This window comes from Perissodus microlepis, chromosome 6 (assembly GCF_051167445.1).
Source record: "Perissodus microlepis isolate ML-2025 ecotype Zambia chromosome 6, ASM5116744v1, whole genome shotgun sequence".
Taxonomy (NCBI): Eukaryota; Metazoa; Chordata; class Actinopteri; order Cichliformes; family Cichlidae; genus Perissodus; species Perissodus microlepis.
Genome location: NC_140466.1, coordinates 21,108,877 through 21,123,847, shown reverse-complemented (window position 1 = coordinate 21,123,847; position 14,971 = coordinate 21,108,877). Strand labels below are relative to the sequence as shown.

The following is a 14,971-nucleotide window of genomic DNA, read 5'->3' as shown; positions in this document are numbered from 1 at the left end:
GGATTCCAAGAGCCTTGGCTTTTTGAAAATGGACATATAAAATCTGCACTGGAGTTTAGCTGTGACTGGGACTCAGACAAAGTAGTGCAGGCGATAAGGACTGCCTTCCAGCCAGTTGTTGAAGGATGCAGGTAAGCATTTGATCCTTTTTTATAAAAAATAATTTTTTTTGTTACTTAGATTATTATACTATTAAAGGTCAACTTTGGGTATTTCCAAAAAGGATCTGGGAGCACCGATCAGATGACTGGATTGATATCTTTTAGAGTTAACAAAAATTAAGCCTTTTAATGTACTGTATTGTATTGTAGTCTGTTAGCCTTAACAAAAATTTCATATACACTATGTTTTCTTCCTCCCCTAGGCTACAGATTTTGCTGGCATGCCACACCAAACTAGTTGAGCCATCACTCTCTTCCAAACAGACTTTGAATGGAGACCTTGTGAAAAAACTGTTTCATCAGAAGTCAATTTATGTCAGACCTGACAAGGTCATCTTATGTGAGGACAATGAATCAGTAAGTAATCCTGATCATTTCAGCAAATGTATGTATGTTCATAAAATGAGAGTGAAAAAGGCAAAGATGGATTTTAAACTCCCTTAAACATTGTCACTTGTATTATGTTTTAATACATAATACATAAACATATTACTAATATTTATTATGACATTTTGTTGTCAGTATAATGAAATGTATTATCTGTTTTCATTTACAGACATATTCTGATGGAGAGAGTAGCCATAACCACACAGAAACGTTGAATTCTGACAAATGCGGTAAATATTCCTATCTAAAAGTCGCTCCAAATAAACTGGAAATTAAGTTGGTTCAGTGTCTGTTACTTAGTCATCTTAGGCATTGTGTCTTTAGTTAAGAGTTGTTAAAATCATATTTAAATTTAGTTTAATATTTTGAGCAGGAAGAAATGTACCCCTAAATACATGAAAAGCAAAAGCTATATATGTGATTAGATGTTATTCAAAAGTTAAACTCCTGTTCTTTGTGTTCTCACAGTTGAAATTTCTAAAAAAGTTCCCTCAGCCATTCCCATTGTTAACACACAGTCCATGTCTGTTGATGATGAGGTCATCTGGTGCGTTGCTACCCAAGATGTTTTTACTGTTGAATCTTCCATCTCTGCTGACACCCTCACAATGTCCACCAATCCTGCTGTCGTTGCTACTGATGAGGATGAGCCTTACTCCAGTGGAACATCTGCCTCTGTCAGTTACAACACACCTGCCTTATCAGTGGGTTCTTCTGCCAGTATTACTGGTGACACACGTGTCTTCTCTAGTAACACCTCCAGTGTGTCCAATGGACCTACCCAGCCAAGTTAATCCTGGACATCCTACAGGTATGTGTTTTGTACATGTTTGTATCTTTTAATCTTTTGAGCTATATTGTGCAAAAGTCATGAGCCACCCCTGCTTTCTTTGTATTTTGCCAGAAAAATAGGAAAGAAGTGCAGTGATTTACTGAAGTCTACAAAATTCTGTCTACAAACAGACATGGAAGCGCAGTATATTAGAGTAGAACAAAACTTGTAGAATTTTAATGAGCTTAAAATTCAAAATGTGATATGAGCTACTTTAGTCTTCAACATAGCTTGAACTCTCTTAACCAAGCTTTCTTGATGGCGATGTCTTCTTTTTATTGAATTTCTTTAAGCATGGTTCAGGAATAGTTTTCCAGGCTTTTTGCTCTGTTCTCTGTCAAGATGATCCCACACAACTTTAATGATGCTGAGGCCAATCTATGTATTGTGATAATGTAATTATGTCAACATCATTTATATGTAATTTAACTAAATAATTTACAAAACATTCTGGCTTTGCAGTACATATCTTGGCCTGTTTGAGGAAGAATACCTGTCAGATGACCCCGACCTCCAAGAAGCCATTTCAAGGTCTTTAGACTCAAGTGCAAGTGAAAGGTCAGTACAACACAAACTTTTACTTGTCATGTTGAAAGGTCAACATATTAACCATTATTTTATGTTTGTTGCGGAAAAGGAGTCACCTACTGTCTAGTTTTGGATCAGTTTGAATAAGCAAACTACAAACTGCAACCTGCGATTTTTGTTGTCATTTGAAGATTACCAAGGCTATCAGATTAATTATATTTTACTTGATATATGTTTTGGTTTATTTTTACTTTTTTGAATGGAGGTTGGTTGTCAGTGTTGGATCTTGTTGTTTTTCTTGTTCTGCTTGTATTTATATAGTGTATTTATACTATTTATAAATAGCAGTGTATTTATGACAAGATAAAAATTTAAACTTAATTTAACTTAAACTTAATCTTTTTTCCATTATCACAAACATTCTTGATTTGTATCTCTTTTTTGTTAAATATCAATTACAGTCTTAAGGATGGTACATCATTATTCTGTTGGTGGGTTATTGCCATTGAGACTAGTAGATTTCTTTACTGTTTGTGTGTGTGTGTATGTTTCAGTGACGTCCAGAGCTTAGAGAGAATCTTGGAGCAGATTGTTACTAGAGTAAATAATGACAGCACTGTACGCTTCAACATCATAAGGCGAAATGTGTGGGATGGAGCATCCAGAGCCATGGGCAGATCTACGGAGCCCCTCTGATGACATGGTACAAAAAATGAATAAATCGTGGCCTCGAAATGGTATTTCGAGGCCACGAAATAGGTATAACGTGCCCACGAAATACTTATTTGTGGCCACGAAACACTCGATGATATATATATATATATATATATGTATATGAATGTGCCCTGGGATATATATATATATATATATATATCCCAGGGCACATTCACTAGAACCTGCGTCAGCCATAGTACGGAGTCCTTGTTGTCGGTGATGTCCTTAAGGTGAGTGTATTATATTTTATATTTATTTCATATTGTTATCCCGCAATTCGGCAGTTATTTCTTCAGACCTATCTTTGTTACTATGTTCTAAATGGTATCTGCTGACGTTTCAAACGTTGTATCCTCATGTTGTTACTACACGTTGTTTTGTTGTGCTAATATGTAGCCGTAAACTCATTTTTAACTGTAGGACATGCGGCGGCCCCGCAGCACACTTTCAAAGTAGAGCAAGGCTGAAGGCTACTAATAAACGAGGTATGTTCAACATAAAACCTTAGTTCTCTGTGTCACGAAGGTGTCTCTCTTTTACCCTGGCCACATCACCATACTAGCTGGTGCAACTAATCTGGTCTGGACAATAATAACAGTTTTAGATGGAAAGCATCTTAAAATTGCCTCTTTTTTTCGCTGAACATCTCCTTTGAAAGTAGCATCATGTGAGTCACACTTGTTAAGGTAATACATGCTAAATGAGCCGGAGCTTTCAATGCATCACCGGATGAAGCCTTGCAGTTACAGTAGCTCACTGCGGGTATCACGTTGCCAAGGGAACTAATAGAGCATACAGTGATCGGAATGATTTTGTATTGATGCAGGTTGTCATTGCTCATACTGAACTACTTAAACTCCAAGTAGACAATCGCTCCATTCCTCATTACCATAGATAATATCTAAGTAATAAAACAATCATTATCAAATTCTGATTTGCCATAGATAAAGTGATTTTATAGGTAGGCTATCATGTAAAAATCTGCTACATAAAATTTATAACTGAGTGTAAAAATACTAATTTCATTTTCATGTGGTTTAGAGGTCAGCTATGGATACTCGGCTGCGAGAATTTTTAACAGAGCGTAAAGTTGAAGAAGATGTGATCAAGAAACTTGAAGATGAGAATGTAAGCCACTGCAGCTGTTGCTGTGTGCGTGCGTGTGTGTCTGTGTGTTTGTTTTTGAACGGAGAGCCGCAATCCACAATTTACTATGCACATTCTAAAAAAAATTATTGAATTTCATATTTTGTTTAATCAATGACATTAATTAATGACATGATATGTTTAAAGAGTATGTTGGACAAATGTGTACCACATTACCAAAAGTATCTGTTATCAAAAGTAGATAGCAAAAAACAACTCTAAAATATGCAGTTGCATGTATTCATTGTTTTTTTAATATTGACAATTTTATTAATTTGTTATTTGTATTTTTCAGATTGATGAAACTGTCATTCCCTTAATGACAGACAGTGACCTGGCAAAGTACATCCCCAAAGTTGGCGATAGAGTCTCCACTGTGGCCTTCTGCAGACAAGCAACACTGTCACGGACGTCACCATCCAGGAAAGAATCTATACTCTCAAGGCTACGACAAAGACTGACAGGAGCTGAGGGAATGCCTCCTAAAAAGAAATTGTCTCAGTGGGCAGAAAATACAAATGCAAAACGAACAGTGAGACGAATTGAGGTTGGCTGGATGGATTTTGATGAGGAGAAGGGTGGGTTCAAACAGGTGAAGTCTGTAAGTGGTGGTGGAACAAGGCATTTATCTGTAGATAAAAATGAAACAGTGTCAAATATCAAACTTTTTCCCCAATGGCATCTCAAAAAAAAACCAAAAGTCTTTCACACTATTCAACTCATATTGAGAGCTCACAGATGCATGTGGATGCTTCCAGTACAGTTGATGAGTTGTATAAGCAAAGTAAGGTCAAAATTCTGCGACTTTATCTGTGTACCAGAAGGAAAACACAACGGCAGCCCCAAGACGTAGAGGCCGATCATGCAATAACCCAGCCCTCTGTGGTAGATCTCACTGACAATGAACCTAATCAGGCCGCTGATGATCTGTTGGTGGAAAACATAAATTCAGAACCATCAAACCACTTTCTAATTAATGATGGAGCTTCCATAAGTGGATATTTGGAACTGAATGACACATTACCATGGGATGGTCTGCCAAATGTAGGTGAAAGTGAAGATTCTGATGCAGTTGTTATTATTAGTGGGGATAACAGGGTGGATATTAGTGTGGTTGAACTAAACCCTGAAACACTTTTTACAGAAAAAGAGTCTGATCCATCTCATCACACATTGTCTCTCTCACCGGGGCTGACAGGAGAGGCCAATATTCCTGACCAAGCACCCCCTGAACCACGATCTTGTCCCGTAATACTAACTGTTAGAAGAGGTCATTGTCTTACTGATTTGATCAGTGCCTTTAAGAACTCAAACATTATTTCATCTGAGGTCAATATCAAAATGTTATTACCAAATGGAGAGCTTGAACAGGGGGAAGGAAGTGGTGTTTTGCGGGACTGCCTGACAGAATTTTGGATGGATTTCTATGACAGCTGCACATTGGGAGTTGAGGTGAAAGTCCCATTCATCCGGCATGACTTTCAGTGTGAAGAATGGCAGGCTATAGCTAGAGTGTTTGTTGTAGGGTGGAAACAAGCTGGTTACTTCCCAGTGAAGCTTGCAATACCCTTTCTGGAGGAGATATTGTACGGCTCGACAACCAGTAGTTTAAAAGATTCCTTTCTTTTGTACGTCTCACAAGAAGAGCGATCTGTTCTCCTGAAGGCTTTGGATGACTTCAATTCAGTGGATACAGATGAATTGCTGGAAGTACTTGATGCACATGAGTGCAAGCAGGTTCCTACCAAGGACACACTGCTCCCTGTTTTGGCACAGATAGGACACAAAGTACTTATTCAGGCCCCAATGTTTGTAATCAAGTGCTGGCGTCCCGTTGTGGGTTCTGTAGCTGGTTTACTCCCACCAGAAGGACTGCATCATTTCATTGCAGAAAAAAAACCAACTGTAAAAACAGTGAAGGAGCTTCTAATCTTTCCAGAGGAGATGACAGCTGCCCAGTCAACAGTTTCTCGTTACCTGAAAAGGTACATTGGAGAAATTGATTTCAATTATCTTCAGCTTTTCCTGCGGTTCTGTACAGGATCCAATCTGTTGGATAAAGCCATACTAATTGAGTTCATAGAAACTACAGATTTCCTCCGCAGACCACAATCCCACACATGTGGATCTGTACTAAAGCTGCCCCTTGGTTATCACAGCTATCCAGACTTTCGCAGTGAATTTAACAGCATTCTCGCAAGCTCTATGTGGGTGATGGATGTGGTGTAGGTCAGTGTTACCCAACCTTGGTCCTCAAGGCACTCTGCCCTACACGTTTTAGGTTTTCCACCCTAACAGTTCATAGAAACACGGGTGTAGTTAATAGTAACATGAAGGAATGAATGTGAATGTTCAATAGACTGGGTGGTTAAGTTCTCTTAACAGTGTAGCCCGTTGTGCCTTTTTCATGTGCAGCCTTTTTTTTATCTGGTCAGTAAGTGCTTTCTTAGTTTCTCCCCCCAATTAAAATAGTAAGCTAAAGGGAATGTTCAGGTTTTTTGAAGTGGAGTTACCTGTAGTAGACAGCACTTAGCACTCTGACTTTGCAGAAGCAGCAGTGAGTGTTGGGGACAAAATAAGGCAACAAATTGCTTGGGGAATGAGACCACAAAACAACACCAGTTGAAAATACATATACATATTTAAATAACATTTTCAGTGCTTCACCTGGTAGGAATCCGTACACTAAACATAGAAGTGCATCTGTTCCTGCTGCACACATTGTTACTGTGTTTTTGGCTAGTGCCAAAATAAATTACTAATTTTAACATTCTAATACTTTTTTACTACAGGAAGAGTAACAAATATTTCCAATATAGCATACAGTAACAGTTCTACAAACTGGAAGATTGCTGAGTGCTGTCTACTGTATATACAAACATAAGTACAACACCATTACAAATACCATATTCCAACTGATTAAGCATGTTCTATATTAAAGTATTTCAGATGTTTGCAGAAATCTTAATAGAAACAAGAATGTGAACCTTTATGTTCCTAATGGGTTTAGAAGAAAAGTTGTCAATTACAGAGATTGGTTACATTGTAAAGAGGTTTGTATAACATTTTAGAAATAACTGTTATTTTATCCTGTTATTATATGCAAAATACAACCTGTTTTTGAGTATGGTGTATTTTGAAAGACACCAGTAAACCATTCTCATTTGTACAAAACATTGTCCTCTCTGTTACATTCTATACATCTTTAAACATGAACATGTCTAATGACACCGCTGAAAGTTATTTAACTACTCATTCTATAATGTCATACACGTGCTGTGATTATTAAGAAAAGAAGCCGTTCTTTATCAAACATGGGATTGCTTTAATCTATTCCACAATAACAAAATTATAGGCTCAAGAAACATTTGGAGCATTGGTGACACAACTATGATTCTACACTTTAGCCTACTGGGTCTTCTTGTCTAATTGATCACAACATTAGATATATTGCCAGTCTATGTGGTTGTTATCCAAGGTGCTCTTGTTTTTGTTAGAAATGAACACATTTTTGCTACCAAAAACTATTATGAACAACTTTTGATGCTTTAACAGTGTGATAAGTTTAACTCAATCCCAAAAGGATTAATTTTTTTCTAACCTGTATCATATTTTAGTTTAATACTCCACGCTTTGTAGCTACCAAGAGCAAGCAACACTTCATGATGAGTTAATTTACTGACATGGATAAAATGAAAATTATGTTATACAGTCTTTTCTGATAATTTTGATACAAAGACAAGATAACTACACACTGGAGAAAAATAATTACTTAATAATAAGTACATTAAGCTGTAGGAATACGTACTGAAGTACAAAATGTACTACATTTGTATGTTTGTGTCCATTTAAGTAGCCTCAAATAACTGTGAACGAACTGTATCCCTGAGATGAAAATATAAATCAAGGGCCTGGGACATGGTAGATGGGAATTCCAAGCTTGATTCCTCCATTATTATTGTGCACAAATCAAACACTTGCACATCACATGGGACTGAACTAACAAAAGTGCAGCTATTTTTACACAAGGTCAAATCTTCTGTCAGTGGAACGAGACAGTCTTCTGCACCCCAAAGGCGAGGGGCCATGTACATGACATCAGGTATCCCACAGGGCACGTTGTTATTCTTTGAGGGCCTTATACGGTGAGCATTCCAAACACTCCGGATGTCATTCAATACCTCCTGATGAAGAAACAAGAATTAGGTCAGAGCTGTAATACAAGGCATTTTTAAAATGGTCGAAAATAAGTGTGGTGCATCCTTAAATGAATTGAAAAGCAGCAATGTTCGGATGCAGTTTAATGAAAACCAAAGGAAGAGGGAGTGATGGCAAAAAAAAGAAAAGAAAGAACCACACCAGGCAAACCACTGAGTTGTGGGATCTGGGCTTTATACTAATACTAATACTAATCTTGGTGCGGATGCGCCAAGCTTTTCAACTTTATGCGCATAATACAGGTGACAAAATCAATATTTTTCAATCCCATGAGGGGATCCAATATCATCTCAGACCTGAATGTACCAATGATAGAGCGCTGAAGAGTTACTGATGCGTGAAGCCTCTGACTGCTTTTGACAGACTGGCAGTGACAGATCGGTAGCTGCAGCATAACTGCTGATGCAGAATGAGCGCAGACAAGTATAATGTCCTCCGATCAGAAAAAAACAACATTTAAGTCACTCTGACTTCTGATCAGTTCAATTGGCAAAGTGTTCCCTGATTTAAAAACTTTGGCTGGGTTGATGCTTCAGCCTCCATTACGCACATACAGAGCGCAGTTGACCTACTTCAACAACGTTAGGAATACATTGCATTTACCGTTCGGTAAAGGTAACGTCGTTTTAACGATGTAAACGATTATTTTGTTACCCTTACTGCTAAAACAGCGTAATTTAATGTAATTAATTACCACCACTGGTTATCATAATATGGGCCATTTACCTGAATGATTGGCATGAAGCAGAACTGTGACAGAGCTTTGTCAATGAAATCCCCAAAGAAGAATCCTTCGTCCTTCAGTTCTCCTAGAAGCGTGATCCATGACTCGACTCCTTCTTTTCTCATCACTTCCCACCAGCTCTCAATTCTCTGGTTTGCGGTACTTGCTCCTGTGGCGTAGCTTCTGTCGCCTGCTCTATCATCCCCGTCATTTCTCTGTAAATAACGCTGGAGGTCTCTGACCAACACGTTCTCAGTGCCCATGTCAGTTCGTACGAGCCTGGGGAAACCCCCACGACTCTCCACTGCTTCCACAAAGTAACCTCCGATAACCTTTGGGTCACTGTTAGTGTGTGCGGCCCGCAGCCAAATGATGTTGCGTGAGAAACCATCGATGCATCCATTAATACATCTCCCATATGGTTTTAGTTTGTCATAAGAGTCTATGTGCCACACAAAGTTAGGCCCCTGAGCAAAATATTGCCTCCTTCTGAGACGTCTGGTCTGGCGAACCTGGGAACCTACTGGGTCCAGTAAAGAGATGAGGATCCTGATGTCTTCTTTCCTGATCGCAATGCCGTGTTGTTTGCACTTTGTAAACATCCACCGATAACCGTGATCCTTCCCAGGCCCTTGCAGTTGGTTCACAATAAAATCTATCCCGGCATCCAGGTCGTACTTACGTCTGTAAAGCGACTTGGCTCTCAATATCCGGTTTAAATGTCTCTCCGTAATGATGGTTCCTTGCATTGCCAGGCTTTTCAAAATGCATTTGTAGCTCATTCCCAGCCTAAAATAAAACTCAATCAGACTGTCTCTGTCCATGGTGTATAGGTTTAGCCTACTTTTATGCTTGTGTCTCTACGCAGCTGTCCAGGAATTCTATCAATTTGATGTGCGCACGTTATCTATTTCGTGGCCACAAATGCGTAATTCGTTGCCACGTTATACCCAATTCGTGCCCACAAATTAGCATTTCGTGGGCACGTTATACCTATTTCGTGCCCTCGAAGTAGTATTTTGTGGCCACAATTTATTTATTTTTTGGGCCATGTCATCAGAGGGGCTCCGTACAGATCCAATTTTTCACCAGAGAAAAAAATAGATGTGAAGTTTACTGATGACTATGGCATATCTGAGGGTGCTGTTGACAATGGAGGACCTACTCGGGAGTTCTTCCGACTTTGCCTCTGTGAAGTCGAGGACAAACTTGGCATCTTTGAAGGTCCACCCAATGCTAAAGTTCTTACGTGCAATTCTAAAGGTACCTATGATTTAATTAATTGTTGCCATTTGATTTATTTTACATCAATACATTATACATCAATTGGTTTGTGATTACATGTACGAGTTTAGTATCTCACACAGTTAACTAAACACATTTTTTTGGCAATGACAGAATTTTTGTACCACCACAGATGATTTAAAAAAATTAAACCTAGATTGACTGAAGGGCAGATTCTCTGCTTTAGTTGAAAGGTTTGAAACAGTACTGCATATTTAGAAATTCTGGCCATTTTTATACATGCTCTCTCATTTCTCAAAAGTAATTATTCAAATGACTGATATGGTGTAATTCAACAATCAAGAGATGCACTTATGAATGGAAACACAGATGTTTTAGAACAAGGTGCAATAGTAAATAACTGGAAAGACTTTGCCAGAAAACATCTAAAAGAAATATGCTATACTACGATGAAGATATGGACAGATGACACCAAGATTAACCAAAATGATGGAAGGAGAAAAGTATAGTAAAGAAAAGAATAGCTCAAGTCACACATAGTGGAAGCAGTGTTATGACACGGGCATGAGTAGCTGCCATAGAACCAAGCCACTACTGTTGTCAATGATATCACTGGTGATTTGTGAAGTGTAAAGGGCAATCTGTTCAGATTCAGCCAAATGCAAATGCTAAATTGATTGGACAGTGTAAATTCATAATAACCCAAAGCATAACAAGCCAGCTCAGTTACCTGATCTGACTGTAAGGCTGTAAAGAATTGTAAAGAATTTTAATCCTTGTATTAAAAATAATACATAAAATGGTGTTAGCTTTCAATCACTTGTCTAAAGCAACCATCTTTAAAGATGGTGGATAATGTATAAAATTGACTGTAATTCCTAATCAGCTGGTGCCATTTTTTTAAATAAAATACCTCAAAGGAATTGCACTTCAGTATCATCTTGATTGTTTGGTTTTAAAATCCAAGGTGGTGGTGCACAGCAAAATTAAGATGATTTTGTCATTATCCAAACTCTTATGGGTGTAACTGTATGGGCAATATTTTTTTCAGAAATAACATTTGGTAACTTGTACTATAAAAAATGCCACAGTAACAAAAATAATTATGCAAGCTTTTGAGATGATGTTTTATTTTATTTTTTAACAGCAATGAAAGATAATGGATACTACTATGCTGGCCAGATCATGGCAATGTCAATTGCCCACGGGGGACAGAGTCCATGTTTCTTGTCTGAACTCTTGTATGAGTGTCTTCAAAAAGGGTCCAGACAATGTAAAAGTCAGCACTGATCATATTACTGATGAGGAAACAAGGTCACAAGTGCAGTCGGTTAGCATATTTTCCTTTGGTTCTTTCAATTTCATTGTAGGTCTTTTTTTGCTTGTCCAACATTTTTACTAACACTTTCCTAATTTTTCTTGCCCGAGTCCTGCACCTTTCTAGTAAAAGATCACACATTTTAATGGCTACAAGAAGGAAGAACTAAAAATGTGTGTGGCAGGTTATGGTTCTGTTGGTTACTGCCCAAGAAACTCCAAGTTTCAGTTTTCAGAATTTAATGATTGGACTTGTTTTCCAGCTTAATAACTTATACCTCAGCCTCCTGATCGGTTATGGGGTTTCATAGGGTTAATGTACTAATCAAACACTGAAGCTATTAGTTTTGTATGTTCTACTAAAAATAGTAGAGTCAAATAATTCATTTTTTAATTTCCTCATATTGTTTTTAGATCAGACGGGCCGAGAATGATCTACAGCTGCAAGATGCAGTTGCACAGGCAGCCAGCTTGATCAGTCTTGCTGGTCACAATGTTTGCATAACACTTCAAAACAAACAAGAAACTGCTTTGGATCTGGCTCACTGGTATGTCCTTCGACGGACCCGTGCACCTTTTGAAAGGTATGTCTAAACACATACTGTAATGGTAAAAAATTAAGCCTGTCAAACTAAAGTCATTGTGTTGTGAAACAATGGTATTACCCTATTTGGGTGGTACAGGCCTGTAGCGCTCCATTCTAGTACAGTTCATAACAAAACAGATATCGTTCATTCATGAAATTAAAATTCACATAAAACGTTGTATCTGTGCCAATGTAGGCATGTGTTTAAATATGTAAATAAAAATAGATTCAAATTGAGTAGCATTTGGGTTGACTGTAGACTGACAGAAAAGGTATGCCAATGGAACAAGAGACCAGATGTATTTGAAAGCAATTTGTCACTTTTACTCCAATTCATGACAGGTCCCTGTGTATCATATTTCAGCTCAGTTGTTCCATGTATAGGCATTCTTTATCTGTATCTAAGACAGTCTGGCCCTGTAAGGGGAAAAAATGTTCTTCACCTCTGATACAGCAGTCCACAGGAAAGTAAAATGTAATTAGTTCAGAAATGTCTCTTAATAAAACCTCAAAACCTCTTGTTATGACACAGGTTCCAAATCCCATCAAATACAAATATAATAATAGTAATATAAAATACAATTTGATTTTGTTTTAGTTTGGCTAGGTTCAGAGATGGCTTGAGGTCTCTAGGTGTCCTAGATGCTCTACAGACATACCCTCTTCAGATGAAGTGCCTTTTCGTGAAAGCTGGAATGGCTCTGAGAGCAACTGATATGGAGAATCTATTCCAGATCATTCACTCTGAACGAGGGAGTAATGCATTTCAAGACGAGTTCCGGACCCTGGCTTTCTGGCAAGACTATCTTCAGGAGGCAGAATGTGAGTTTACTATTTGGCACATTGTTTGACCATAAATCAAAATTCTCACTTTTGTGCAGCAGCATCATGAAATTACAGACATAGATGCCATAACAAAAAAGTTAGATAGATAGTACTGATGCAAGTGCTGGATTTACAAAGAACATTGTATCCAAATGTGATTTCAGTTTGACTTCAGTGTATTAACAGGATAAATAAATAACAAGATAAATAGGAGGATAACTAAATAAATAAATTATTACCAATCCTGTATACTGAGTACAAATTAATAGTATAATAATTTAATATGTTGTGGTCTCCACTAACTTCTTTTTCTGACATTGTGGTTTGACTGTATAGCCTAAATAAGCTTCATGTGTGTCTTTCAAATTACAGCTTAATTTTAAAAAATATACACGTTTCACTTTTGATTTAATCTTTTGGTAATTTAATGTATCTGTACATCAATATTCTTAGTCAGAATCTCATTATCATTTTGTATTTTTCTATCTTATAGTTGAAAATGATGTCTCTTTGGAAGATATTCTTGTTTTCTGCACTGGATGTGAAAGCATACCAGCCCTGGGTTTTTCTCCAAAGCCAAGCCTTGAGTTCGTCACTAACTGCAGATTTCCAGTGGCCAATACTTGTGAAAATATCCTTCGTATAGCAGTTCATGCAGTGTACACTACTTTCAAATCAGACATGGATTTTGCAATACGGAATTTGCCAGGATTTGGAAGAGCATGATGTGTTTTCTTAAGGATTGTTGACATGATGAGGATTTGGTTTTTTTTTCTATTTTGCATATGCATTTTTTATTTTCTTGTTTTTTGTTAACCCCGCATCAGAGTACACCCTGGACAGCAGTAGGACTGTATAGCCTAAATAAGCTTCATGTGTGTCTTTCAAATTACAGCTTAAATACCAGTTTATGCAGTGTACACTACTTTCAAATCAGACATGGATTTGATAAGCCGAAGAGAATGGATGGAATAATTGTGTTTCAGTTTATACATGTGAGGCATTTTTTTGTTTTTTGATTGTAGTTAATTTGTTTTCCTGCTTATATGGCATGTTTTGCCTCTGCTATGACCCATAGTAACATTACATTATTTAGCACCCCTGGAGTGGGCAAAATAATATGCCACAATCTCATTGTTATATAGAATTAAGTTTTCTCAAATGCTTCCTGTGTTCAACTATTCCACATAATGTGAATTTTCAAATGAGATGAGTTAAGCTTTATTTCAGTGTCCCATTTGAACATTTATGCTTTACACAGAACTTTGTATTAATATCATTTAACTTTTAGCTTAACTCACAGGTTTAAAAAATGTTTTTGTTAGGTTTTGGTAAATTTTTGAAAAGTATTACAGTAACCCTACATACTAAAAGGTAGAAAGACAGTATCTCCAACACTGGCAGCAAAGTTGTCTATAAATGTGACAGACATTGGTTTGGTCAAACCTGGTTATGTTACAGTTGGAATATGAACATTATATCACACTATATGGCATTACAATATTATCAAATTATTATATGTTATCAAAGTCTTATAAACAATAATAATAATAATAATGATAATAAACATAACCTGGTTTGCAGGGAGTGTTTTAAGGATTTTGTTTGCATATTTTACTATACTACTACTATTTTACTATACTACTACTTCTAACCCTTAGAACTGAAGAAGCTTCTCGGATGAGAGGTGAAACGTCTTCAAGTAAACTTAAAGAAGTCCAGACGCTTTTCTTTGCAAGCTCCTTTGACTACGATGACCTGGATGACTGAGAACCTTCACAGACATATACTACTTGATAACACAGGCTCATTGTAGATTGTTTGGGGTTTTTTTTCCCTCTGTCATTTGTGTTTTTAAAAGACCAGCCCTATTACTGCAGAATATTATTTCCTTCCTCTGGGTACTGGAAATACACAAATAAAGTGTTCTGTGTTCCTACTTTTTATGTAATTTGTATCTTTTTTAAAAAAACAAGAAAAAGAGTTTAAAGAGTTTAAAATGTATAACATATTTTATTTAATGAATGAATCATAATTCCTGTTTATTAATAGATAAATTAGTACATCATACAATCATATGTAACATATACTGTAACATTTTGTACTGTGACAATTATGGTTTGTCATGAAAGAAAAGTGTAGTCTAAACACTTTATTTGTCTACTTTTATGATTTAAATGGCACAAGTGAATATGAAGATAAAACCAGTCTTTTTACCTTACCTTACTTTTACCTAAATAATAGTCTTGGACCCTTTTCAGTATCATGATATTTCACAATTTTTAGTG

The 14,971-nt window shown here is 37.0% G+C and overlaps 2 protein-coding genes and 1 pseudogene across 2 annotated transcripts; 2 read left to right on the top strand and 1 right to left on the bottom strand.

Annotated features, from left to right (window-relative positions):
- Positions 1–21: 21 nt before the first annotated feature.
- LOC146385580 (G2/M phase-specific E3 ubiquitin-protein ligase-like) lies at positions 22–13,409 on the top strand (annotated as a pseudogene).
- LOC146385582 (uncharacterized) lies at positions 3,624–6,790 on the top strand. The gene is made up of 2 exons (XM_084929993.1): positions 3,624–3,750; positions 4,064–6,790. The coding sequence occupies exon 2, from the start codon at positions 4,444–4,446 to the stop codon at positions 5,995–5,997; it is 1,554 nt and encodes a 517-aa protein (XP_084786119.1). The 5' UTR covers positions 3,624–3,750; positions 4,064–4,443; the 3' UTR covers positions 5,998–6,790.
- On the bottom strand, positions 7,617–9,459 carry LOC146385581 (uncharacterized). Its single transcript, XM_084929891.1, has 2 exons — positions 8,713–9,459; positions 7,617–7,952 (listed from the first exon to the last, which is right to left on the bottom strand). Exons 1-2 carry the CDS (start codon positions 9,457–9,459, stop codon positions 7,617–7,619), a joined length of 1,083 nt encoding a protein of 360 aa, XP_084786017.1.
- Positions 13,410–14,971: the final 1,562 nt, after the last annotated feature.